Genomic DNA, 26,724 nt, shown 5'->3' with positions numbered 1-26,724 from the left:
TTATTACCAAATCTCTCACTGTCTGAATCTCTCATCCTATTACATTTCACCCCTTATTTTTACCATAGAAACAAATCATATTCTAGAAATAGTAGATAGAATATGATAGTTTGCTATGGGCAATGTCCCATTTAAGTAAATATATCCCTACATGACAGCGTTGTACATGAAAACACAGACTGTGTGATGTTTATCATTATTACCTCACGGCACTGAGGTCATGGGTTTGATTCCCACGATGGCCCCAACTGTGCGGAGTTTGTATATTCTCCCCTTGCTTGTGTGAGCTTCCTCCAGCAATCCAAAAATAAACTAGTATGTTAATTAGCTCCCAACAAAAAGTAACTCTAGTGTGAGCACTCTCCTCAAAAACACAATAGACCTGGGTGCCTTCCAGAGCATAGCAAAAAGAGACGATAGTAACACAGGCAGCGGCACGCAACAGGATTTAGTAGAAAGCGATTTTAGTGGTGAGGGGAAAAAAAACGACGCTTCAACGCATTCAAACACCATACAAGTACTTTGAGTATTGTACATTACTCTACTATTCACAACCAGCACTTCATATCTGTGGAGAGCCACTGCACGGTTTACACCAATATCACCAATTCGCCTGCCAACCCGGATTAACTATCCAATTACAACTATTTGAATTGAATGTTGGAGGGTAGGAGATGCACTGCAATGGAAAAAGTCACCCACAAAGACACTCAGCGCTACCAAGTGACAGCGGATTCAGTATTGAATCCCGGCGGTCAGGATCCCGGCGTTCAGAATCCCGACGCCGGAATCCCGACAGCCGAAATGCCGACAAGGGGGGGACGTGGATCGCCCCCCCTTGCGGGCTCGCTGCGCTCGCCACGCAGCGGGCCCGGTGCCTCGCAACACTCGGCACACTAATTTATTCTCCCTCCAGGGGTGTCGTGGACACCCCAGGAGGGAGAATGTGTCGGCATTTCGGCGGTCGGGATTCCGGCGTCGGGATTCTGAACGCCGGGATTTTAACTGCATCCCGTGACAGCATAGCATGACGCGACTAGAAGGGCTGTTTAAAATGCAAAAAGCCTATATATGAAGACACTGTATATAAAGATCTCTAATTAATTGAAAGTTGAATATAGGATTTAAAGATGGTACAGAACACAAAAGATGGAAAGGCAATAGCTTCAACCTATGAGTTATAGAAACAGGGATGCAATGGAGGGAGGATACTTTTGCTGATGGTGATTTGACCTTTCACCTTGGGAAGAACCTAGGTCCAGCTAATTATCTGGTACAGACATTGCCTTGACTGATTGGATTATATAAAGCTAATTGCTTCTTATCTGCCCAACAAGGCCAAACTGGAGAGTGTGGAGTGGCCAGATACTGTGCCAATACTAGCTAAACAGAAACTTAAAAAAAAATAACTAATAAACATTTCCTAAATGCTTTTTCATTTTTCTATGCTCTATAATCTCTGTCAGAGATTATTTTATAGAGATTATATTTTTCACGTAACCTCCACTCCAGAGGGGGAATCTAATTGTATTTTGCATAATTATATTTGCATTTCATACTTCTCATGACTGTAAAAGCAGACATTGATCTGCACATGCTGGCACATACCCTAGCTTCACACCGTAGCTTCAACCCAGGTTATTTCTGAATTGACCCAGGTCACGGTTTAGGGGGTATTCAATTATATCCGTTTTTGATCCACAATGATTTGCCAATCAGCATTCAATTCAATGTTTTCACCCATTTTTTTGAGTAAGCATTTCCCCATGCTATTTCATTTTTTTGGGGGGAGGGGGGGATCGAATCAGCATGGGCAATAAGGACCTAAAAACCGCAAATGTGTTGATCCATGTGGCTTTCGCCCAGTCGAAAAATCAGCACAGAGATTGAATAGAGTGAATTTAAAAAATGGATGAAAATTGCAGAGACCTGGGTTGGACACAGGAACAATCTACGTAACTGGGCAGTGTGAATGATGCCTGATATACTGTATGTCCAAACTATGGCCCCTCCAACTGTTGTGAGACTAAAAGTCCCACCATGCCTTGCCACAGTTTTGCTATTAAGGAATGCTAAAATGATGACAAGACATGCTGGGATGTGTAGTTTCACAAGAGCTGGAGGGCCAGGGCCACAGTTTTTACATACCTGTAGTATATGAAGAGCCAGATCACTGGTGCCTGGATATAATGTAATCTCCAAGCACCAGCATAACAGTTAACAGTGCACCCGCACGCAGTGTAGAAGGGGCCAACCTGGAAATAACCTATTAATATGTTATTTCATGTTATCAGCACTTCTGAGCGATGCTACATTGCTCAGAAAGATTGCTCAGCACACATTGATGTGCCAGCGCTGTGTGCTGAGCGATCTATCAGGGCCAGCCCTGACCCCAGCAATTAACTAGATGTATGCAGCATATGGATATTAATCGCCCAGTGATAGACGTGCGGGGGTTGCGCTTTGCTATTGCTATGCCCATACACACGGAGCAATGAAGGGGCATTTTCAAAGTGATCTAGTGAGTTTACTTAGAAAATGCCCCTAAATCGTTACATGTGTAGGCCCCATAAGGGGGAATTCAATTCAATAGCTTAGGTAAATTACTTGGATCCATGTGTTTTCATGTGATACTGTCAAAAAAAGCTCTCTTTAATTGAATTGGCCAAAAATGGCCAATTTTTGGTGGTCAAATTTACTACTAAATTGAATTCCCCACTAAATATAACTCTATGGACATTGACGTATATATACAATTGGTGTCGAAACTGCCGTCTTGTCAAAAAGACAGCAGTTTTCGACTAGCTGTTTTTTTAACGACAGGTCAGAATGTGCCGAGTTGCTGGAAACCAGGTGGATTGACAGAATAGCCACCACCTGATTTTGACGGAAACGCAGCCAAATCCGTCAGGTTTTGGCTAAGTGTCCATCATAGAAGAAGGATTTGGTTGTGTTTTTGTACTGGTAGCGTCTCACCAAATGCGGAAAATGGCATATGGCATCTGACTTTTACACCCGAAGCTCGTTATTCTGGCATAAGTGAATGGAGCTATGGGCTAACACTTTCAGAGTTGTGGCCATTATAAAGTCAGAGTGTGCAGCTTACAGAGCTATCGTGGGCTGCAAATGAATAGCTCCAGGCACTGCTTCAAGGCTAATTGAATATTTAAACCTAATTGAAACCCAACCATTAATGCTCATGTCCGATGCATATGGGATGCAGTTAATATCCCGGCGGTCGGGATCCCGGCGTTCAGAATCCCGACGCCGGAATCCCGACCGCCGAAATGCCGACACATTCTCCCTCCTGGGGTGTCCACGACACCCCTGGAGGGAGAATAAATTAGTGTGCCGAGCGTAGCGAGGCACCGGGCCCGCTGCGTGGCGAGCGCAGCGAGCCCGCAAGGGGGGGCGATCCACGTCCCCCCCTTGTCGGCATTTCGGCTGTCGGGATTCCGGCGTCGGGATTCTGAACGCCGGGATCCCGACCGCCGGGATTCAATACTGAATCCGATGCATATGGCTTTCATACTAAAAAGAAAAAATATTAAGACTAAAACATATTATCATTTTAAAATGATGTGTGAAGGAATGTGGCTAACCAGACATTTACATTTACTTCCCTCAGTGAAACAGTAAAATGAAAATATAATAGGGGTATGTGTAGATATCGCTTAATACATTTACAGGTACAATATACATTCTGTACAAATGCTTGAATGAAACAGATGAAGGAAAAGAACCACATCATGGACACATTAAATAAAGGAGAAGCAAAGCAGTGATGACAGATTAACGACTGTTATATTTAGTCTACATTTATTTTCTATCCGGAGAGGCTCAGACAGAGGCTAAATCAGACAGTGCGATTCATGATAATGATTCAAAGTGAAGCTTCAGAACCAGCGTTTCATAAAGTTTATAATTCTACTCATGAAACATTCACTTTGATGTGGCAACCTAGGAGCTATTAAGCCCTACATTCAAAACGTGATCAAGAACAGTAGCCCAATTCTGGTCATGCCGGTTGTGACATCAGGCAACTATAATATCGGATCAAAAAGAAGTGCGGTCATCTCCTGACCAAGCCGACAGGCGCTTTTTGGGAATTTCAGATACCTACATCAATTAAAACTTTGAACAGAAAAACTTTGAGAAAATGTTTATAAAAACACCAGTAAAGTTAGGCCAAAGTGCAAGGTTTTGCTTACATTTTAATACAGTAGGCATTTTCAACACCAGAGTGTATGACACATTGGAGAAAGACAACAAAGGAAACCAACAGTTACATATCATTTCATTATATGTGAGATAATTATGACCAATGAATGATATGTAACTGTTGGTTTCCTTTGTTGGCTTTCTCCTATATTGCTTGGAACACTTTGAGTGAGAATATTCAAAGCGTAAACGAGATCCGTTGAGATACCAACGTTTGAGATACCATCCTGATTATCTGCGCCTTAAAAGTCTGGAACTCCCAATTTTTGTTTTGTATGGTATTGTAAAATTGTTATTGGGTGATAACTGTGGGCTATTACAGACCCTAGGCAGCAGGGCGCCAGTAGGCGGCCATATCCTATATTTTTATACTTTGTATGACACATTGCACATTTATGTCAAAGTTTGGGGGGGGGGGGGTTTGGGGAGACACTGCAAATGTGTCTTAAGTTTTTATAATTAGTTTTTTTTAAATTGGAATTAATTACCCGTCAAGAAATTGTACTTTAATGAGCTGTTGGATATTGCCAATATCATTCTTAAGTCAATATAACGTATCCAAGAGTGTGGCTAAGCAGAAAAGTAAAATCCTAATTTATGTAAAGACTGACAGGGAATTGAAGTTTCTCAAATGACAGTGATTCCTCCTTAACAGCCTGTCAAAAGACATATTTCATTTCTATTCCTCAGCTGTGCTAGGTTCAGTTCCCCAGGTCTCTACACAAAGCTGTTTAACAGCACAGCACCCCTGCATTAAACCGGCTGTATAACCTCAAGACCCTTTCCTCCATTAACTCACAGAATGTTGTCAACATTGCTACAGATTATAGGGTTCTCAATAATGAGAAATAGATCTTGGATGCAAAATGCAGTGTTTTCTAAATTATATATCTTTTCATGCTCATTTGTATAATGTACCAGCAAGATACAGAAAACTGGATGGATAGATGGGAAGAATATTTGCACACGCTGAGGTTTACGAACCGTAATTAGTTATAATAAAAAAAAAATCTCTTCTGCGTGAAATGTGACCTTTAACCCTGAACACAGCAGGACTCCCACAATGGCTCATCAGGAACACACATTGTAACAGACAACACTGATCATTCCTGAATATTGTTGTACTTCTGTATATTACATTTGTTTGGCTGTGGAATATTTTATAAAATATGCTGCGTATTTATCGAACAACTAAAACAGTCAATTTTGCACATTTTAGTTTAAAATATTATGTAGATATACTTGAACCTATCATTAAAGCACATTTGTTGTCCACAGACAATGGAGGCAGGCATAAGTGGCCTGCATCAATATTCATGAGACCACAGACTACACATTCATTAAAGATTTAAAAAAGGACAAAAAAAAAAAAACAGCAACACATTGGATCCAATCATTTAGAAATGCAGCCAATCACAGTTCTCTTGCATCTAGAGCTCTTGCTGAGGCACAGAACAGGTGTCCAGAGTAAAGAGGACTACATATTGAAGAGGCAATTAACCGGAGATCGGCAAACTCCAACATGGTAAAACTTCACATTATACCAATTTTGATCATATTTATGGCATAAATTTACGAATCAAAATTTTCCAACATGTTGAATTTTGTAGATCAGCGGAGCCATGCATCTGCAGAATTGAGAACTGCTCTGATAGATTACGGATGTATAGGCCCCTTACACGCATGCTTTCAGTAGGAATCAGCAAAAGATACATTCTTAGGCAGCTTTACCATCTTACTAGCACTAGGAAAGAAGCTTTTACTAATAATATTCAGTACCTATAAAGGGACAATTGTTCTTTCCTATTCTGCAGCTATATTATTTGATTGCACCCTATTAGCCTCCTCTGTCACTGCTCTCCTACCCTTGAATGTTCGCAAAGAAAAGGCAATTATAAATGCACTCTCCCATGTAAAGCATAACTTTTTGTTTTCTGTTTGTTGGAAGAGGGGTGCTATAGTACAATAAAGAGAATGTTTTTATTACAAAATGTTTCATGTTGATTTATTTAAAAGTCAACAAGATGCTTAAATTCAGTAAAGGTGGGCACACATTAGACAACTTGCAAACAATGCAAGGTCATCAATGAATTCCCTTGAACTAACAGACAAACAATATAGTGCATACACACTGGGCAATCTTTCAAAAGATATTGTGAGTGGCTACATCCAGTAGTATAGGCTCATCCACATTGGGCGGGGTGCCGGCATCAGCAAGCGCATTCACGCAGATGCTGTGGGGTGTGGGGTTTGTAGGGGGCATACTGTATTTTGCATTGTGCAGCAAGACCCTCATTAATTATTTACTCACTCGTCTGTAAACGCCTATCTTGAGGCATTGGATGAGTACACACTGGGCGCTATAAAGAAAAGGTATCTCTCAGAAGTGTCAACATAAGCAATATTGCTCATTATATTGCCTATGGCTAGGTGCCATTAACATTATTTACAAATCTTCCTGCATGCTCAAAAGTTCAGAAGAAGCGGCCATCTTGAACGCACACCGCCATTGTGATAGAGTGTACAAACTGGATGATTTAATCTATTTGTTGTTCAGATTTATCAGAATCATCCAAATCAATGTTGTATAATGTGTACCCATCTTAAGTTAAAGCAACATATGTGGTCTTCTAAAATATGACTTTAAGATTGTAACATTAAACATTTTCTCACATGTGCATCAAACAGGGGTAAAAATCCTGTTTAATGAGCATGTGTGATTCAAGGGAAGCAGACAAAAGTACATAAAATGTACTTTTAAGCTAGCACTGACTCTCAGACATTAAATTCGTTCCCTCTGCTGATTCAATATTAATCCCTCTGTGTGTCTGGGAGAGAGCCCAATAATAGGACAGGTTTTCCAAACATTAAAAGGTGTGCTCAACAGAGATAATGGGGAAATGGCCTCCTTGCTTCTGTTATGTATATGACCTGTCTAGAGAATTATCTACTGATCTAACAGGCAGATAAGAAGTCTGCTAGTCAGCTTGCCTTCAAAAGACCCCTTCTCCTTTACCATATTATACAACACTTTGATTGTGGCAATCAAAGGCACACCTTCACCAGACAATATAAACCCACCAGGCGCCTAGGCTTGGGGGCTATGGACAGGTTAAACATTACACCCCACAGAAGATATCTTTTTTTTTTTTTTCTTAATAAATTGTGGTATTAAGATCAACATAAGGATAATGTGAATTTCCTGAAACTAATTTACTTATCTTACACCTAATGCGCCTGACTCAGTGAACGTGTCTACTTGGTATGCCGACACGCTCTGCTCTCTCTTATCTGCAGAACCCCACAGTCCCAGGCTAATGAAATGTATGTATTACAGGATGGTATTAAAAAGTCTGAAAGAAACTTAAGTCAATTACATTTTTTTTTTGCAGACAGGACAAATGCAAGCACTTGAGGGGCTAATGGATCAGTTACAATCTTGTGAACATGAAGCAAAGAAAACATTTCCCTACGGCACGAGGACAAAGAAAGTGTGGGTTGAAAAGATGAGCCATTCTAAGCTCACAACTGCATCAAAAGAAAGTAAAAAGCAGATGTATGGCCCCATATACTCGTGTACAGAGAAGATGGCTCATAAATATAGCCAATAAATGGTTATGGCCACTGAAAAAGTTTGAAGTAGCAATGATTGCAAATACACAACAACGCTCTGGGGGTTTAAACAAGCAGGACTGGGAACCTGCAGCTCCTGGAGAGCATAACACTATACGTGAGGAATGTCTCAAAATTAGTGCACATACACACACACACACACACACATATATATATTTACATCAATGCACTGAATATTCTTTAACGTCAAAGAGAACCCCCAAAAACACAATATAAATTCATAAGAAAAAAAAAAACAGAGGTACACTTTACCTAGAACGGCACTCACGATTTTGATCGTGGGCATCGTTAGTAAAAAAATCGCGGGCATCGCATGCACTAAAAAATCGGCTGCGATGCGACCAACGCGATGGCCGCGATTTCCCATAGGGAACAATGTTAAATGTCTCAATTGACCCGATTTTTCCATAGGAAACAATGTTAAATGGCCCACAGAGGCCAAATAGGCACCCTGAAGTGTGAAATGGCCCCCACAATTGTTAACGCCACCCCACGATCAACGTGAACCCGAAGCGTGGCGAGCGCAGCGAGCCCTCGAGGGGCGGCGGTACGCATCCTACGACCTTCTCATACCCCCACTATCCACGTCGGTGTGGAGTTGAGAATAGAAAGTGTGGCGAGCGCAGCGAGCCACAAGCGTGGCGAGCGCAGTGTGCCCCTCGAGGGGACGCGGACAGCTGTGAAGCCCGCGAGGGGACGTGTAGACCTGTGAAGGTATCCGCGTCCGCTCGCCACGCTTCGGGCTCGCCACACTTTCTATTCTCAACTCCACGCCGACGTGGATAGTGGGGGTATGAAAAGGTCGTAGGACGCATACCGCCACCCCTCGCGGGATCGCTACGCTTCGGGTTCACGTTGATCGTGGGGTGGCGTTAACAATTGGGGTGGCCATTTCACACTTCACGGTGCCTATTTGGCCTCTGTGGGCCATTTAGCATTGTTTCCTATGGAAAAATCGGGTCAATTGAGGCATTGAACAGGAAAATCGGGTCAATTGAGACATTTAACATTGTTCCCTATGGGAAATCGCGGGCATCGCGTCGGTCGCATCGCACCCGATTTTTTAGTGCATGCGATGCCCGCGATGGGCGCCCTTCAAGGTAAAGAGTACCAAAACAGATACTAGCGAGGCTCCACAAGATTTATAGTATAATAAGTATGTTAGACAATATGTTCTGGGGTGACATACAATTCAGCTAGTTTAAAAAAATAACCATGGTAAACATATAACCATAGATGGAATACCATGCAAACATGTATGACACGGAGACCAGGTATTATAAATTATTAAATAAATAAGACTCTCCTCCAGTCTCCAAACCTTTTTATAGAAACATAGAATTTGACGGCAGATAAGAACCACTTGGCCCATCTAGTCTGTCCTTTTTTTAAACATGTTACCTCAAACCATATTTGATCCTTATTTTTTTGTGAGGATATCAATATGCCTATCCCAAGCATGTTTAAATTGTACTACTCTATTTGTGTCTACCACCTCTGATGGTAGGCTATTCCACTTATCTACTACTCTTTCTGTGAAGTAATTCTTCCTCACATTTCCCCCTCTAGTTTCAGTGCATGTCCTCTTGTTCTGTTGCTCCTCTTCCTGTGAAGAATGTCTCCCACCTGTACCTTGTTAAAACCCTTGATATATTTGAAAGTTTCTATAATGTCCCCCCTTTCCCTTCTCTGCTCTAAAGTATACCTATAAGCGTTCCCTAAAAACTCATCTCTTCAGGCAAGCTTATCAAATTCCAGAACCAGTCATAGAACCTTGCATTCTGGTGGAATCAATGCAATAAAGAATACAGTATCTATCCTTATGTATCAATGCCTATTTCCCTATAGGTTGTAAGCTTGCGAGCAGGGCCCTCCTACATTTTGACTGTCTGTAAATACCCTGTTTGTTGTATCCCTGTCTCCTTTGTAAAGCGCAACTAAATATGCTGCGCTATATAAGAAACTGTTAATAAATAATAATAATAATAATAATATTAAAGAGAATTCAAGGCTCCAGGGGCCACTTATGTGGGAAGCTGCCAATAGAAGGACATTTTGGGACATTTAGACTTGGAACATATATCCAAAACCTGCATTAAACAGTCCCTCTTCCTGCTTGTCAGGGACATCAGTAAATATACCTGAGTTTGCACTTTAAACTACAGTCAGTGGAAGTAATTTGATCACCTTGACTGGTTACAATAGAAATCAGGACTGTAATTGCCCAATTCTCCAAGTCCTGAGGCAGTGAGGGTAAAGTCAGATATTATACTCACAATGAATATTCTCTCCCTATGATTTATTTATTTACAGTTTCCTATATAGCGCAGCATATTCTGTTGCCCTTTCGATACCGTACATCTCTCTACTGGTGTCAATTACAAAGGGTCACAGGTCCCTAAATGTTTTCTAACAATTGCACAGTTTCAGCGACCCAGACTACCACGCAGTTAGCTAGTCTTTCCCTATCTCTATCAATAAATAATGGTTATATCATAACGTTAGTGATCCAATAGCTTCCTTAACTCTTTGTGGGTATTCAATCTGGGGTCAAGCTCCACAGCCGTGACCCTGTCCCGTTCCCGCTCTGCTCAACCAAGAAATCGCAGGTGGGATTTAATGTCCCGCCTGCAGCGGGACAAGAAGAGGGCGTGGCCGGGAGCTGCGGCCGCGAGCTTGTCACTTTCCATCCGTTCTCGGCAGAATGAGTCTGACTGCTTGTGAGTCGGGCTCGTTCTGCCGAGCTCCCCTGTTCAATGCTGTTTAAGGAAGACAGCATTGAATAGGGCCCGGCGACCATCTCCCCCGTCAGGAGATGGTCGCCGGTGATTGAGTGCCAACATCTATGTAAGAGATGCACAAAAATATCTGCTAAACATGCCAGCGTCAATCACATTTGTTAAATAAATTCAAATAAAAAAGGTTGTGTAAAAAATTATTATATATCCTATATTTATGATCAAAATATTATGTATGCTATCAAATTAATGTAAATAGGACATCACTGTGAAATGTGATTTGTTAAATATATAATTTTATACAAAAATCCAAAAAAACTATACATGGTCATATCATATACAACCTGCATACAGACATCAGGTATATTTCTGTGATTTAAAGAACTCTTAGCTTTCAGAGAAATAAACATTTTAAGTTAAAATAGACAACATATCACTTTGGTGTTTGATCTTGTTTAAAGTCGGAATATCCTTTCAGCCAGACAGCTGTATATGTACCCGCTATCCCCTTTCTCCTTACTTTTTTAGGACACATAAGCATCATCAAGTTTATATACAGACCTAGACCTACATTTTATTGAAACTACCTCTCAGGGCCCTCAGTGGAATTACCATTCTACTGATCTATGAGGAAAAAAAAATTATAACCCAAAAAGGGACATTCAGATTACCGGTCTTCAATTACCTTACATTTACAAAAAATAAAATAAAAAAACAGGTCACATACAGTGATTATTTGAGCAAAATTTTAATTATTATTCATGAAACTTTTTCCCTCCCTATAATGGCCCAGCATGCCTATAATCCCTACAATGCACCTTCCAAAATTCACCGAATGCTAGCATGAACACTGCTTGTTTATCCATTTCAGAGGTGTACTTTCCATAGGCAAACACTTTAACAATGCTAGTCAAATGGATTGCTTCAACAACATATATCAAATATGTACATGTAAAGCTCTGTGTATTTGCATAACACAACAAGACAACTTTACCTGGTTGATAGAGTTGGCAGCACAGGAAGCAAGGCCAGTTCCAACAGAGGCCAAAAGGAAGCAGCTAAGGTCAAAGGGTACAGGAGCCATGGCGTAGCCTGCTGAAGCCGTGATCACCACCAAGGCTGCAAAGGACAAATGTAAAAGTCAAGTTTCTGCTTATACAATGAAAATCCAGATAAACAGATATTCACACTTTATGAAAATGTAATGCATGAGTAATGGGAGTACGTCATAAACAGCTATAAAAAAATATTTCTCAGACATGACTATTGATGGAAGGGAACTTCTTTAACTAGAATGTCAAAGCAGGATGCATTCAGCATGGCAGCAATTGCCTCAAGCCTCTTATAGTATGTTGATTGAGTCCTCACTACTTATATTGAAGCTGTAATGTGTATTTAACTGTGGCGCTCTTTATTTGTACTCTGTTTTTGTTATTTATTCAATGTTATGCCAAGTTTTGTCTCCCTGTATTGTTCCTTTGTATGGCGCTGCAAAACACTTGTGGCGCCTTATAAATAAAATAATAATAATAATAATAATAATAATTGGGAGTATCGTGTGCTCTAGCCCAGTGTTTCCCAACCTCGGGTACCTATAACCCAGGGGGTACGCTGCAGACCCGTTAGGGGTACTTTAAAATAATATTGGTAATGGTGGAAGAATAAGAACACATTGCGGAAGAATAAGAACACATCGCTCCACTTTTGGTTCAGTTTGAAGCGCCATCAGCGGGCTTTTTGCCCGACCAGGCATCTGCATTCATCTGCACCGCATTGGCACGGATGGAGGAAGCAGCAACATTAATCCTACAGGCGTTAGTGGGAAGTGGGAAGCCTAGAGACAGTACACAGCCAGTGGTCAGACACAGAGGGACCCGATTCCTGACCGCACACTACTCCTCCTTAATATAAGGACATGCATACTGCTCACTTCCACTCCACTTGTAAGTACTGTGGATATTTAAAATTACGAGGAGGGGGTACTCATAAATGAAAAGCCTGATCAAGGTGTATTGGAGGGAAAAAGTTTGGGAACTTGGGCTTTAGCCTATTAAACACACCTCAGTCAAAAACTGCACTGTTCACAATGCACACAGAACAAGCATTACCCATCCCTGGCCCAAGCAGCAACGGTCATATAATCTTCTCATGGGTTGCTATCAATTGGTCAACCACTGAAGGTCGACAGGCCATAGGTGGACACACTCCAAAGGTCAACAGGGTCATGAAGTAGACACAAGCATTAGGTTGACATGGCGAAGGTCGATAGTCAAAAGGTCGACATTGGGTTTTATGTTTTTTTTTGTCCCGAGTGTTGACAGTGGACATGGGCACCGTATAGGTGTACCACGTCTGCCCGTCATGCTTTGGGCCTGGTGCCTCACTACGCTCATTACACTATTCTATTTTCCCTCCATGCCCTAGTGGATGGTAGGGCATAAAATACCACCTGCTCATTTACAAAAAACAAGAAAAAGTGAAAAACCCATGTTGACCTTCCCCATGTTGATTTAATACTTATGTCGACCTAAAGCCATATTGACATTTTGAGTGTGTCGTCCTTCCTGTGGGGGACCTATTGACCGTATACCACTTCCCATAAAGGCAAATTGCACTTTCCATAGTAAAAGGAAAATATAATAAATACATTTTAAAAAATATACAAAATAGAAGCAAAAATGTATCCGTTATAAAAAGGAAGCAAAGCATTGGCATTCCTTGCATCCTTACACAGTCAATTTACCATAGACTACATATATCGCAAGAGGGTTCATTAATCCGAACATATTTTACTTAAATAAATAAATTAATAACAAAAAAAAAAAAAACACTGGATCTATGGTATAGTAAAACCCCTACTAGCTCTTTTAACAAAGGGTAATTGTTGAATACCAAATCATACAATTATACACAGTTCATTTTGGATTATATTACAAATACTGCACCTCATTGAGAGTTACAGTTTTTGAAAGTCCAGCTAAAATGTTTTCGATTTAGGTTGGGTGTCCATGTAAACAACCGTCAGTTTTTCCTATGGCCGAGCCCAATTCCCTTCGTCCCTGACTATCTGAGATTGCTGGTATACACTGTGCAATGTAATGAACAATATATTGTTTCATCCTTCATTAACATGAATCGCATTGCTTATGATATGCTTTGATTGACCGTGCAGTGATATCAACCGAATGAGTGTGCATACACACTTAACGATAGGCATATTTTGTCATTCCAATATGTCAAATCGTACCAATATCTTGAGGTGTGTACCCCTTGCTCCACGCTACACATACACCCTGCATTCCAATCCACTGCAACCGCTTCTAGCACTGCAGAGACCAAGGACCACATCCTCTGTGGCCCCGACACTACAGCCCTGAAGCAGCACTGCAGGCCCCACAGGCCACAGCACCACCACTGTTCCTTTGCCTGAGTACAAACCGTGCGTTTGGCAGGGTGGAAGCTACCTGCTTGCTGGGATCTGGACACCTGCAGCCCAGCGAGCAGGTCTGAATGAGGCCCTCTGCTGGTTTGAATTATCATAATCTTTAAACTCTGTATGCATTTGTTTCATTGTGCAGTTCTGCAGACATATTTTGGCTCCCTACAAATAAAAGTTAACAAGAAGAAGAAGAAGAAAATTATATCTAAAGCAGATTATACCTGCTTTACATAAAATAAATAGTCATTGAATAAATTTAAGAACAAAGTCTCAGAAACAGCAAAAAAAGGAGAAAGGAATTGTATACGGAAAAGTAGAAAGTCATTATAGAAAAGTATCTACTGACTCAATACTACTCGATATCTCTTCACAAGTGGCTAACGTAAGAACATTAGTACATTGAGTAAAAACTTTTAATCTAGCAAAATAATTAAACAATAATTGAACAGCAATCTCTTCCAGCTCAATGTGCGGTCTCACTGATAATAAATACAATGTCTCCATGTCTTTTAGAATTAATATTTGCTGCATAAATTGAATTTACATACCCAGGTTTGGACTTAATTACATCTAATTACAACAGTGGTGGAAATTCCCTTTAAGCCAATATAAGAGCTAATTTGAAACAAACAGTATCTCACTCCTCAGGTACACAGTTCTTGGTATTTATTACACCAAGCTGACCACAATTCGCATTCTGCAGTGCTAAAAAGGCATTGCGCCATAGGGTATTTATAAAGTAAAAATTTTACAAATTAGCAGATTTATGCAATTTTGCTGGTGGCATTTAAAATATTGATTTACATTAAGGCAAAACTTTGTGTGCAGTTTTGAAGGCAATAACATTTCTGTTAAATAATGCTGGAAAAATTAAGAAAATCCTCAGCGTTGGAACATCCATATAGAAGGGGATTCAGTAAGCTGTAGTAAATTACCACTGCTAATTGATCTGCTGGCAATATATGGTATTTTTTTTCACTTGCCCAGAGGCAGGAGGAAAAAAATCCCTGATAACGGACCTGTTTCCATGGCTGTGAAACCAGAAGGATTTTTCTGGAGTAGTAAAATGAGGGGTAATTGAGTTACCTGGGAATAAAAAAAACTGTGGAAAAGTCTTGAGGTCAATACTAATGGAATTGATACTTGTGTATTGGCACGGCACCCAAATTTACTACGCACGCAAACGTAGTGAAATCGCATTTCATGCCGTTACGGTATGGCATGCAATGCGATTTTGACGCTTATAATGGTGTTAATGTACTATAGCATTAAATGACATATGTCAATTATTAATGCCTACCCCCCCCCCCAAGTATCGACGTGATCCCGAAGCATGGCGAGCGAAGCGAGCCCCGTAAGGGGCGGCGGTACGCGTCCGACTGACCTTTTCATACCCCCACTATCCACGTCGGTGTGGAGTTAACTTTATATAGTATGGCGAGTGCAGCAAGCCACCGAGCCCCATGAGGGGACGTGTATTATGTTACATGTATTACGCGTCCACTCACCACGCTTCGGGCTCGGTGGCTTGCTGCGCTCGCCACACTATATAAAGTCGACTCCACGCTGACGTGGATAGTGGGGGTATGAAAAGGTCGGTCGGACGCGTACCGCTGCGCTCGCCACTCTTCGGGATGACGTGGAAAGTGGGGGGATAAATTACATTATATGCGATTTTTTTATCGCATTCTTTCTTTTTAATGGATTCACTGACACAGAGCAGTGAATACATTACATAGGAAAATCGCATCGCATGCCATACAATATGGCATGCAATGCGATGCGATTTCCCTACCCTGAATAGCCCTCTACGCAAATGGAGTAGTGGGCGCCGTGATAATACACAAGTACCATGGAATTCCCCCAGTGCTTTGTTTATTCTCTAATACAACATTTTGAAAATTGCAACTGGAATTTAGTCAGACGTTAAATATAGCTCTTCCCATTGCTATTGTGTAACATGGATTTTAAGAGTAGAGTGACACAATTATATAAAAAGTATAACTAAGTCATTGAGCCGTTTTCTTGCCTTTGTTTTTCATCTATGTTGAATACACAAGTATGTTCTTGGCCTAGACAGAAGTGTAGTATAAAACTTGCAAACAAATCAGATTTTTGTTTGGGGTATGTATACCATGATTTAGTCATGATGGCAAGAAAATGGTCAGAAAGCCAGCAGGACGGACTCAGAGTAAGCATTATTCCAAGTGTATTGTTTTATTAATTTAGAATGTGTCATATGATATCGCGGCTTTCAGTTTTCTTTTGCGCTCCTCCGTGCCCAGAAAGCATAGAAACATGGCAACTTTTCTGTATGTCTACATACTGCTCTAGGCAATCATACTCCTTATTTATTTATTCATTAACAGTTTATTATATAGCGCACACACATTCTGCAGCATTTTACAGAGAATATTTGAACATTCACATAAGTCCCTGCCCCAGTGGAGTTTACAATCTATATTCCCTAACACATATACACACACAAACATTTTAGGGCCTTTTGACCTACTGTACCAGTATATATTTGGAATGAGAGAGGAAACCGGAGAAAACCCGGTAAAGCATGTGGAGAATATACAAACTCTGTGCCGGTATGGCCATGATGGGGATTGAACCCATGACCGCAGTGCTGTGAGGCAATAATGCTAACCATTACACCGTCCACGCTGCCCCAGAGGTTGTTTTTAATATGTTGCTACCCAGCTGTAGGAAAACAAATAACCGTTAGATATCAGTACATACCTGATAACCTGATTTTGGAGAGACGAGCCAAAATACCAGGTAGTGTGGACACATTAACTTTTATTTCCTTCCAGCCTCTCTCCTCGGGGGGAGCATGTGGCTGCATGCTTAGTTTGGCAGAAGCTGCAAGCTCTTCCTGAGCCTGATGATCTTTGGAAGGGTCCTTGATTGGCATGGGGAGCACAGCAGATGTAGCTTTTCTCTCTTGCAATACTTCTGCACTGTCTTCTTGTGGCGCTGAGTCGGCATGGTCTGGCATGGCCCTTGCCCTCTGGCATAAAACTCCACACTGCGTCACATACTAAAAAAAGCCAAGATATTATATGTAAAATATGCATGCAGTCCTTTCAGCTACCCCCATATGGCCATACAGTATATTCAGCCATATAAGATCTCAGGTGGCTCCAGAAGTAGTACGAAGGGCATGCTACTAAAAACAATGTTTCTCAAACATCTTCAGCATTTATCGCTGCGCTGGCGCCCAAACTTGCACCCTTCACAGGATGAAATCAGACCAACTTTGCACAAAAGTGTTTGGAGCCCTATAGGGGAATCAGCTGCAGTATCTCACTCCCTATATGTCTGTAGACACATTATATGTAGCATTTCATGGATTTTAACAGTGAATTTTGGTACACACCACGCCTAAATATACTGGAGAAAACAATAAAATAAAAAAAAAGAAGAAAACGAAAACTGGTGCAGATGGCTTATCCATGTATCTGACTGGCCGCTGATATTATTGCGACATTGCTACTTCATGTAGATGTAATAAGTTGCATTAGTCCTCAGAGCTGTGCCTACCTTGCATTTGGGTGGATGGAACACAAGCCAGCGGATGTTTCTTTTCCTGCATATTTGGTGCAGGCGGAGGGCTGCTGGTGACACCGCAACGGTCCTGTGAATCTGTGCTAGGCACATTCCTGCCACACCTAGAAGGAAAAAGTCAAAAACAGCTGATGAACAAGTGTTTATACCTATGCGTTCTCACATTCATATCATATTTTTATGTAGACCTAGAGCAAAGCAGGAGAATCAGAATTTGACCACATACATGGGTGCCCAAGCTAGAAAAGTCCTGGCCATTGCATATTCAAGTCTAGATGCTGGATACTGCTCACACTTAAATCTGTTACTGTGGTTGAAAGGTGACCAGTCACACAGGATAATTAGTCTAATTTTCCAACAAGCCCCATAATGATCATAGTGATATTAAATGTACAAATGCCACACAAATCACTGTACAGGCCAAGGTTGCATAAACGCCAAGACCCTTCAGTGGAACAGAAAAGGCTCTGAGAATCACCTGAACCAGGGAACATTCTCTCATGAATCTGACTGAATAATCTTCCATAAAAACTGAAGGGGCCTATTTTTTTTCTTATATTGCGCACATATTCCGCAGCGCTTTACAGAGTATAGTTGAACATTCACATCAGTCCCTGCCCCAGTGGAGCTAACAATCTATATTCCCTACCACATGTACATGCACACACAGACATTCTAGTGTTAATTTTTTTTTTGTGGGAGCCAATTAACCTACTAGTATATTTTTGGATTGTGGGAGGAAACCAGAGTACCCGGAGGAAACCCACACAAGTACGGGGAGAATATACAAACTCTGCACAGTTAGAGCCATGGTGGGAATCGAACCCATGACCTCAGCGCTGTGAGGCAGTAATGCTAACCATTATGCCATCCGTACTGCCCATTCTAGCACCCTGCTCGTTGTAAAGTGATTGCAGTTCCTCCTTCCTGCCTGGGGTGTCACACTCTACTGTGATGTTTCTACAACAGTTTATTTTGTAGCGCTGCATTGAGATAAAAAACAGACTTTTCTTGAAGAACCACAATAGACAGCGACACCCCAGGCAGGAAGCGGGAACTGCAAGTATATTACAAGGAGCAGGGTGCTAGAATTAACGGTACTTGTTTCCTAGCACGGCCACAATCGTATGGATCGTGTACCTTTAAGTTAAGGTACACGATCCATACGATGGACCCGATTTCCTTTGAAATCAGGTCCATTTGGCCGGCTAGGACAAAATATCGGGGGCATCGCGTCGGTCGGGACCGTTAACAATGGTCCCGACCAGTGTTCCCTCTAAGCTGTGCGCGCGCACACAACTCGACGAGCGTGCGCACAGACATTACAAAAGAGCGCACAAAGCAGCAGTGGTCCCTTTTTGCAGTTGTGGACTCAATTAATGTGTGTTTCACCCATTTACTACATTGTGTGCTGTGTTTTGAATGTTTAAATGTTTAATATCAGTTTAAAGTAAAGTTAACACAAATGCTGAACGTCATTTTCCAGTTATATATAAGTGCCGCACAAAAGTTGCACAGCCAAAATCTTTTGCCGCACACAGCCTTCGTAAAATTAGAGGGAACATTGGTCCCGACGCGACCGACGCGATGCCCGCGATTTCCCCATAGGCTTCAATGTTAAAAAATATTTTAACATTGAAATCGTGTCGGGAAAGGTAAAATATCGGGGGCATCGCGTCGGTCGGGACCATTAACATAGGTCCCGACGCGATGCCCCCGATTTTTCCATAGGCTTCAATGTTAAAAGATTTTTTAACATTGAAATCCTGAAAAAATGTGAAAAATGTGAAATGGGCCAATATGACCCATTTCACATTATAGATGTCCCCGTCGTCACCCCACGATAGACGCCAACCCGAAGCGTGGCGAGCGCAGCGAGCCCGCGAGGGGCGGCGGTGCGCGTCCTCCGACCTTTTCATTCCCCTACTATCCACGTCGGCGTGGAGTTGAGAATAGAATAGTGTGGCGAGCGCAGTGAGCCACCGAGCCCGAAGCGTGGCGAGCGCAGCGAGCCCCGCGAGGGGACGCGTATAACTTCACAGGTATACGCGTCCGCTCGCCACGCTTCGGGCTCGGTGGCTCGCTGCGCTCGCCACACTATTCTATTCTCAACTCCACGCCGACGTGGATAGTAGGGGAATGAAAAGGTCGGAGGACGCGCACCGCCGCCCCTCGGGGGCTCGCTGCGCTCGCCACACTTCGGGTTGGCGTCTATCGTGGGGTGGGGTGTACGCCGTGACATTTGGGGGGGTTGGGAATATTTTACATTGAATCCAATGTAAAATCGGGTCCCAGGGACCCGATTTACATTTCATTAAAAAAAAAAAAATCGGGTCCAAAATCGGTCGGTCGCGTCGATCGCATCGCATGCGACCAAATCGCATGCGATGCGATCGACCCGATTTTTCCGTCACGACCACCCCGATGTAAATCGGTGTGGCCGTGCTAGGAAACAAGTACCGAATTAACACTAGGGGCCTACACATGGGGATATTTGCTGAGCATTCTCAACGATGATAGATCAATTAGAGCACTGAGCAACATCGCTCATCACACAGCGATGTGTCAGCGGTGTGTGCTGAGCGATCGGTCAGGGACAGTGTTCTCCAGTGGGGACACTGGCCCTGCCCAGCAATATTACTAGATTTATCCAGCATGCTGTATATTAATTGCTGGGCAATAACAACACACGGAACTGCGCATCGCTATGGCCCCTACACATGGAGAGATGTAGGGGTATTATCTAACCAATCTAGTTAGATTGGTTAAAAAATGCCCCATAAAAGGTCCTCCCCTGATCATACGAGGCAAACATGCCATCAGCACAGCAGCAGCGAAATAGCTCAGAAGCCCCCACCACATTGCAACACCCCAACAATACCACAACTCTTAAAAGGGAGTTGGGGAGAGGTTTTATTTAGACTGTTTCCCTAATAACCTGCAAAATCCTCGCAGTCAGTGCTTACATAAGGGGATTATTTATCAAACCGATGGCATCATTGTAGGAACTTTAATTAGCACAACAACAAACGTGATAGCGCAGGTGCTTAATTGGAAAACCACACATTATGGGACAGTGAAGGGGTTTCAATTAGTAAAACAGTACATTAGAGAATAGTTTAGACACTTACAAGTTTCACAAGTGGAGATCACTTTCAAATGAAACCAAATCAGAACCATTACCTGAATCCACTCATTCCTAGACTTCAACCACATGTGACTATTTCACAAGGGAGCTCTCACAGTAACAACTGCACCATAAAAGGACAATTAGAAAAGAAGTGGAGCTCTAATGTAAATAGCCATGTTTTAATAAATATTTTTTTTTCAAAAGTAGGTAAAATGTTGCAATCAAGTCAAAATAAAATGTAAAACTCATAAGTCACAGTGATAAGACAAATGGTGTGTACACACAGTACTTTTTGCCTTCCGATGTTGACGATATAGTCATCGGATAGAAATCGGATGCAGATCGCAAGGGTTTTAACCCTTCAGATCACGATCCGATTCCGATGCGCGTTCACGTATCACAAGGCAGAAAGTCTTGTCTGCCTTGACTATATAGTGCAGATCTGCACTATATAGTCAGACTTGTATGCAAATCGGATGTGCCTTCAGATACTATCCACAATCCGATCTGATCGGATCGTGGACAGTATCTGAAGGCACATCTGACCGTGTGTACACACCAAAATACATAGATAGTACATACTATAAAACAATCAACACCTGTTGCACAGCAGGTATACAGTCAGTGTAACATCCATAGTTGGTAAACATTTAACTGCTTATCCAAATGTAGCCACACTCACCTATGCCATTGCCATGCACGTGCTTTAAATCCAAGACATAAAAATCCCTCTATGGAGTACTGTACACAATAGAATACAGTTCAACATAGCAGTATAGGAAGTACTTGCTTGAAATGTAAAATGCACTGCTTTCAGCTATTCTGTACATATTTGTATAATCTGATAAATTCTGCAATGTAAAGTATTGTATAAGATCAGTCGTGAGCAAGATTAAACTATTGTATTCAAGTCATCCAGTTCAGCTGCAGTGCGGGAAGGCAGAGTGTGCGGTCAGACAGATTATTACTGCTGTTTATGAGCTGTGGAGCAATTTGTTGCACTCAAACCCAATCTAAAACACTGCATTTAACATGCCAATCAAGTACTTCCTGTAACACTACTGGCTACCTTGAATATTAAAAGTGGAAAATCATTAAGTAGTGTGTGCATAATGGGAGCTCCACAATAGTTTTGCCAACAGGCACGAGTGTTGCAGGTGTCAATTAATTCTATGTGGCGAGCAGAAATCCTCCAAAAGTCAGGCAGCATCCCAATGCTTTTACAAGTTTTGCCACTTTAAAAAGGGATGGGAGGGAGTTGATTCAGTGGTTTTCTGGGTTCTCAAATGTAATAGTTACCTATTGTTTCTCCAAACCTGTTCTGTGCACATGCTGCATGTGGGTGCTCATTAGTACTGGGTTCAGCGTAATAGCCCAGGAGGAATGGGCTATTACCATATATAAAAACTTTCCTCCGAGTAATCGCATCACAGGTGTACAAATGAACTGCAATGTGCACGTATTTATGTGTGATTGTGAGAAATATTCATGGCACCCCTTCTGATCTGTTATTGAGATGCGCGGTGCATGGGAGCATGCCTGTCCTCATAATCATAGGAAAAGGACTTGCACGAAAAAAAAACAGACGATTCAACTGGGTAGAGGTCACAATCGGATCGGACAAAGATGGTATGCAGGGCTCCACAGATCGTGAGCGGGTTGTACGATCGTCTTTCCACCAGCTCAGGATCTGCATGCATGGACCACTGCAATGCACTCTACCTTGATCTTCCAGTAAAAGAATTGCACTGCGTTTATCTGGTCAAAAATGCAGCCGCCACGCTATTAACCAACGAGCCAAACTAAAGGCACATAATACCCATTCTCTACTCCCTTCATTGGCTACATGTAGGATGTTGAAGATTGGCTTAATGACTTTCAAAGCCCTTCATTACCAGAGCCCAAGGTACTTGAAGTAGCTTCTGATTCCAAAGCATTAAAAGAAAAAAAAAAGTAATCCGTGTAATTTAAAAATAAAATACTCTTAAATAATTCAGTTAACCCCTTCCTGACAGAGCCAGTTTTTGCGTTCCTGACAGAGCCCTTTTTTTCAAATCTGACATGTATCACTTAAGTGGGGATAACTTTTTTTTGCTTTTACTTATCCCAGTGATTTTGAGATTGTTTTTTCGTGACACATTGTACTTCAAATTAGTGGTAAATTTGGGTCGATACAGTCTGTGTTTTTTTGTGAAAAATACCAAAATGTCGTAAAAAAATGGAAAATTTAGCAATTTGCAAAATGTTAAATTTTCTGCTTGTGAGACAAATAATCATACCACTCAAAATAGTTAATAACTAACATAGACCATATGTCTACTTTATGTTTCCATCATTATTTCAACTTCCTTTTAATTTTTTTGGACACTAGGAGGCTTACAATATGAATAGCAAATACTCAAATTTTCAAGAAAATTTCAAACACTGATTTTTTTAGGGACCAGTTCAGTTCTGATGTGACTTTGAGGGACTTGTATGTGAGACACCCCCATAAATGATACCATTTGAAAAACTGCACCCCTCACAGTATTCAAAACAGCATTTTGGAAGTTTGTTAACCCTTTAGGTGTTTCACAGGAATTAAAACAAAGTGTAGGTGAAATTTCAAAATTTCATTTTTTTTGCAGATTTGCAATTTTAATACATTTTTCTAAGGAACACAGTACATTTTACTAGAGAAATGTGACTAAAAATTGATTCCCCCAATTCTTTTGTTTTCATAAATATCCTATATGTGGCCCTAGTGTGCACGTTGACCAAACCACAGGCTTCATAATAGAAGGAGCACCTACTTGATTTTGGAGCCTCCTTTTTATGAGATTATTTTTTAGGCACCATGTAGGTTTCTAGGCACCATAAGATGCTAAAATTTAGGAACCACCCCACAAGTGACCCCATTTTGCAAACTACACCCCTCAGGGAATTCATCTAGGGGTATAGTGTACATTTCAAACCCCCAGGGGTTTCACCAATTGTGCTACAACTGGGCAGTGAAAATGAAAAATTAATTTTTTTACACAAAAATGCAGTTCTGGCTCCAAATTTTTCATTTTCACAAGGAATGAAGGAGAAAAAGCACCCCAAAATCTGTGCCCCAATTTCTCCCGAGTACGGCAATGCCTCACATGTGACCAAAAAATACCATTTGGGTGCATGGCAGGACTCAGAAGGGAAGGAGTGATTTTTGGATTTTGCAGCTCAGATTCTGGTGGAATGTTGGTGGGTGCTATGTAACATTAGCAAGACCCCCCAAGCACCAATACAGTGGAACCCCCCCACAAGTGACCCCATTTTGCAAACTACACCCCTCAGGGAATTCATCTAGGGGTATAGTGTATATTTCAAACCCCCAGGGGTTTCACCAATTTTGATACAACTGGGCAGTGAAAATGAAAAGCTACATTTTTTTACACAAAAATGCAGTTCTGGCTCAAAATTTTTCATTTTCAGAAGGTAAGAAGGAGAAAAAGCACCCCAAAATCTGTGCCCCAATTTCTCCCGAGTACGGCAATGCCTCACATGTGACCAAAAAATACCATTTGGGTGCATGGCAGGACTCAGAAGGGAAGGAGTGATTTTTGGATTTTGCAGCTCAGATTCTTGTGGAATTTTGGTGGGTGCTATGTCGCATTAGCAAGACCCCCCAAGCACCAATACAGTGGAACCCCCCCACAAGTGACCCCATTTTGCAAACTAAACCCCTCAGGGAATTCATCTAGGGGTATAGTGTACATTTCAAACCCCCAGGGGTTTCACCAATTTTGATACAACTGGGCTGTGCAAATGAAAAATTACATTTTTTACACAAAAATGCAGTTCTGGCTCAAAATTTTTCATTTTCACAAGGAATGAAGGAGAAAAAGCACCCCAAAATCTGTGCCCCAATTTCTCCCGAGTACGGCAATGCCTCACATGTGACCAAAAAATACCAGTTGGGTGCATGGCAGGACTCAGAAAGGAAGGAGTGATTTTTGGATTTTGCAGCTCAGATTCTGGTGGAATGTTGGTGGGTGCTATGTTGCATTAGCAAGACCCCCCAAGCACCAATACAGTGGAACCCCCCCACAAGTGACCCCATTTTGCAAACTACACCCCTCAGGGAATTCATCTAGGGGTATAGTGTATATTTCAAACCCCCAGGGGTTTCACCAATTTTGATACAACTGGGCAGTGAAAATGAAAAATTACATTTTTTACACAAAAATGCAGTTCTGGCTCAAAATTTTTCATTTTCAGAAGGTATGAAGGAGAAAAAGCACCCCAAAATCTGTGCCCCAATTTCTCCCGAGTATGGCAATGCCTCATATGTGACCAAAAAATACCAGTTGGGTGCATGGCAGGACTCAGAAGGGAAGGAGTGATTTTTGGTGGTGGAATGTTGGTGGGTGCTATGTCGCATTAGCAAGACCCCCAAAGCACCAATACAGTGGAACCACCCCACAAGTGACCCCATTTTGCAAACTACACCCCTCAGGGAATTCATCTAGGGGTATAGTGTACATTTCAAACCCCCAGGGGTTTCACCAATTTTGATACAACTGGGCAGTAAAAATGAAAAATTACATTTTTTACACAAAAATGCAGTTCTGGCTCAAAATTTTTCATTTTCAGAAGGTATGAAGGAGAAAAAGCACCCCAAAATCTGTGCCCCAATTTCTCCCGAGTATGGCAATGCCTCATATGTGACCAAAAAATACCAGTTGGGTGCATGGCAGGACTCAGAAGGGAAGGAGTGATTTTTGGATTTTGCAGCTCAGATTCTGGTGGAATGTTGGTGGGTGCTATGTGGCATTAGCAAGACCCCCGAAGCACGGTGAAATGATGAACCTAATAATCCATAGATGTGTGGTATATTTTAAAACACTCCTTTATACATAGGCCGGGTTTGTCGGGGCAAGTTTCACAGTGGAAAATAGTTTCCTTTCTTATTCCCTTTTTATAGCAAACTTTGCACCTTTTTTGTGTCCTGCCCTTTCTTGCAGTGGAGGGGATTTCGTTCGGAAAATGCTGCCCTGGTACAATACGGGGGCCAGTACTAGAAGTACTGGGGCCCTCTGCCTGCTGGTTCCCAAATACTAGGCCCTTTATGACTTCCTCTTGAAAGTGCATAAATGTCCCCCTCTGGCCGGTAGAACGGAATAGCACGTAAGCGTTATACAGTGCCATCTGGATGATATACACGGCCAGCTTCTTGTACCAGATTTTTTGTTTTCCGCAGGGCACTGTACGGCTTCAGTACCTGATCTGAAAGATCCACTCCGCCCATGTACCTTTTGTAATCCAGGATACAATTAGGTTTTGAGGTGTGGGTACTGGTACCTCGTACAGGGACGGAGGTGGTACTGTCTCCGTGAATTGTTGTCAGTATAAGGACATCCCTCTTGTCCTTATATTTGACCAACAACATATTTTCGGTGCATATTCCCCTGCTTTCACCCCTTCTCATTACTTGGGCAATGTGCGTTTTTGGGAGGCCTCTTTGGTTCTTGCGCACAGTACCGCAAGCTGCTGTACCTCTTGAACCAAGGGCATTAAACAGGGGGATGCTAGTGTAAAAGTTATCCACATAGAGGTGATAACCTTTATCCAGGAAGGGGTGCACTAAATCCCAGACAATTTTTCCACTAACACCTACGAGGAAGGGGGGGCATTCTGGCGGTTCAATTCTTGAATCCTTCCCTTCATATACCCTAAACCTGTGGGTGTACCCTGAGGTGCTTTCACACAGCTTATACATTTTTATGCCATACCTTGCCCTCTTACTGGGAAGGTACTGGCGGAATTTAACCCTTCCTTTAAAATGTATAAGGGACTCGTCTATGCAAATGAATTTATCTGGGATGTACATGTCTTCAAATTTGGCACTGAAATGATCAATGACCGGCCTGACTTTGAATAGCCGGTCAAAGGTGGGATCATCTCTGGGTGGGCACTGTGCATTATCGTTGTAATGCAAAAATTTAAGGATCGTCTCAAATCGAGCCCGGGGC

General features: G+C 41.9%; 1 protein-coding gene across 2 annotated transcripts in view; it reads right to left on the bottom strand.

The window, feature by feature from the left end:
- COX10 (cytochrome c oxidase assembly factor heme A:farnesyltransferase COX10) overlaps nt 1–26,724 on the bottom strand; it is a 149,756-nt gene that overhangs the window by 106,036 nt on the left and 16,996 nt on the right. For both annotated transcript variants that reach the window (XM_083148375.1, XM_083148376.1), the window contains exons 2-4: nt 17,581–17,708; nt 16,777–17,077; nt 11,587–11,711 (exon numbers count right to left, since the gene is read on the bottom strand). In XM_083148375.1, the coding sequence (XP_083004501.1) occupies nt 11,587–11,711; nt 16,777–17,077; nt 17,581–17,708 (554 nt within the window). The remainder of the gene's footprint in view (nt 1–11,586; nt 11,712–16,776; nt 17,078–17,580; nt 17,709–26,724) is intronic.

The sequence above is a fragment of the Crinia signifera genome, chromosome 6 (assembly GCF_055691185.1).
Source record: "Crinia signifera chromosome 6, ASM5569118v1, whole genome shotgun sequence".
Lineage (NCBI taxonomy): Eukaryota > Metazoa > Chordata > Amphibia > Anura > Myobatrachidae > Crinia > Crinia signifera.
This window is presented reverse-complemented; position numbering and strand designations above follow the sequence as displayed.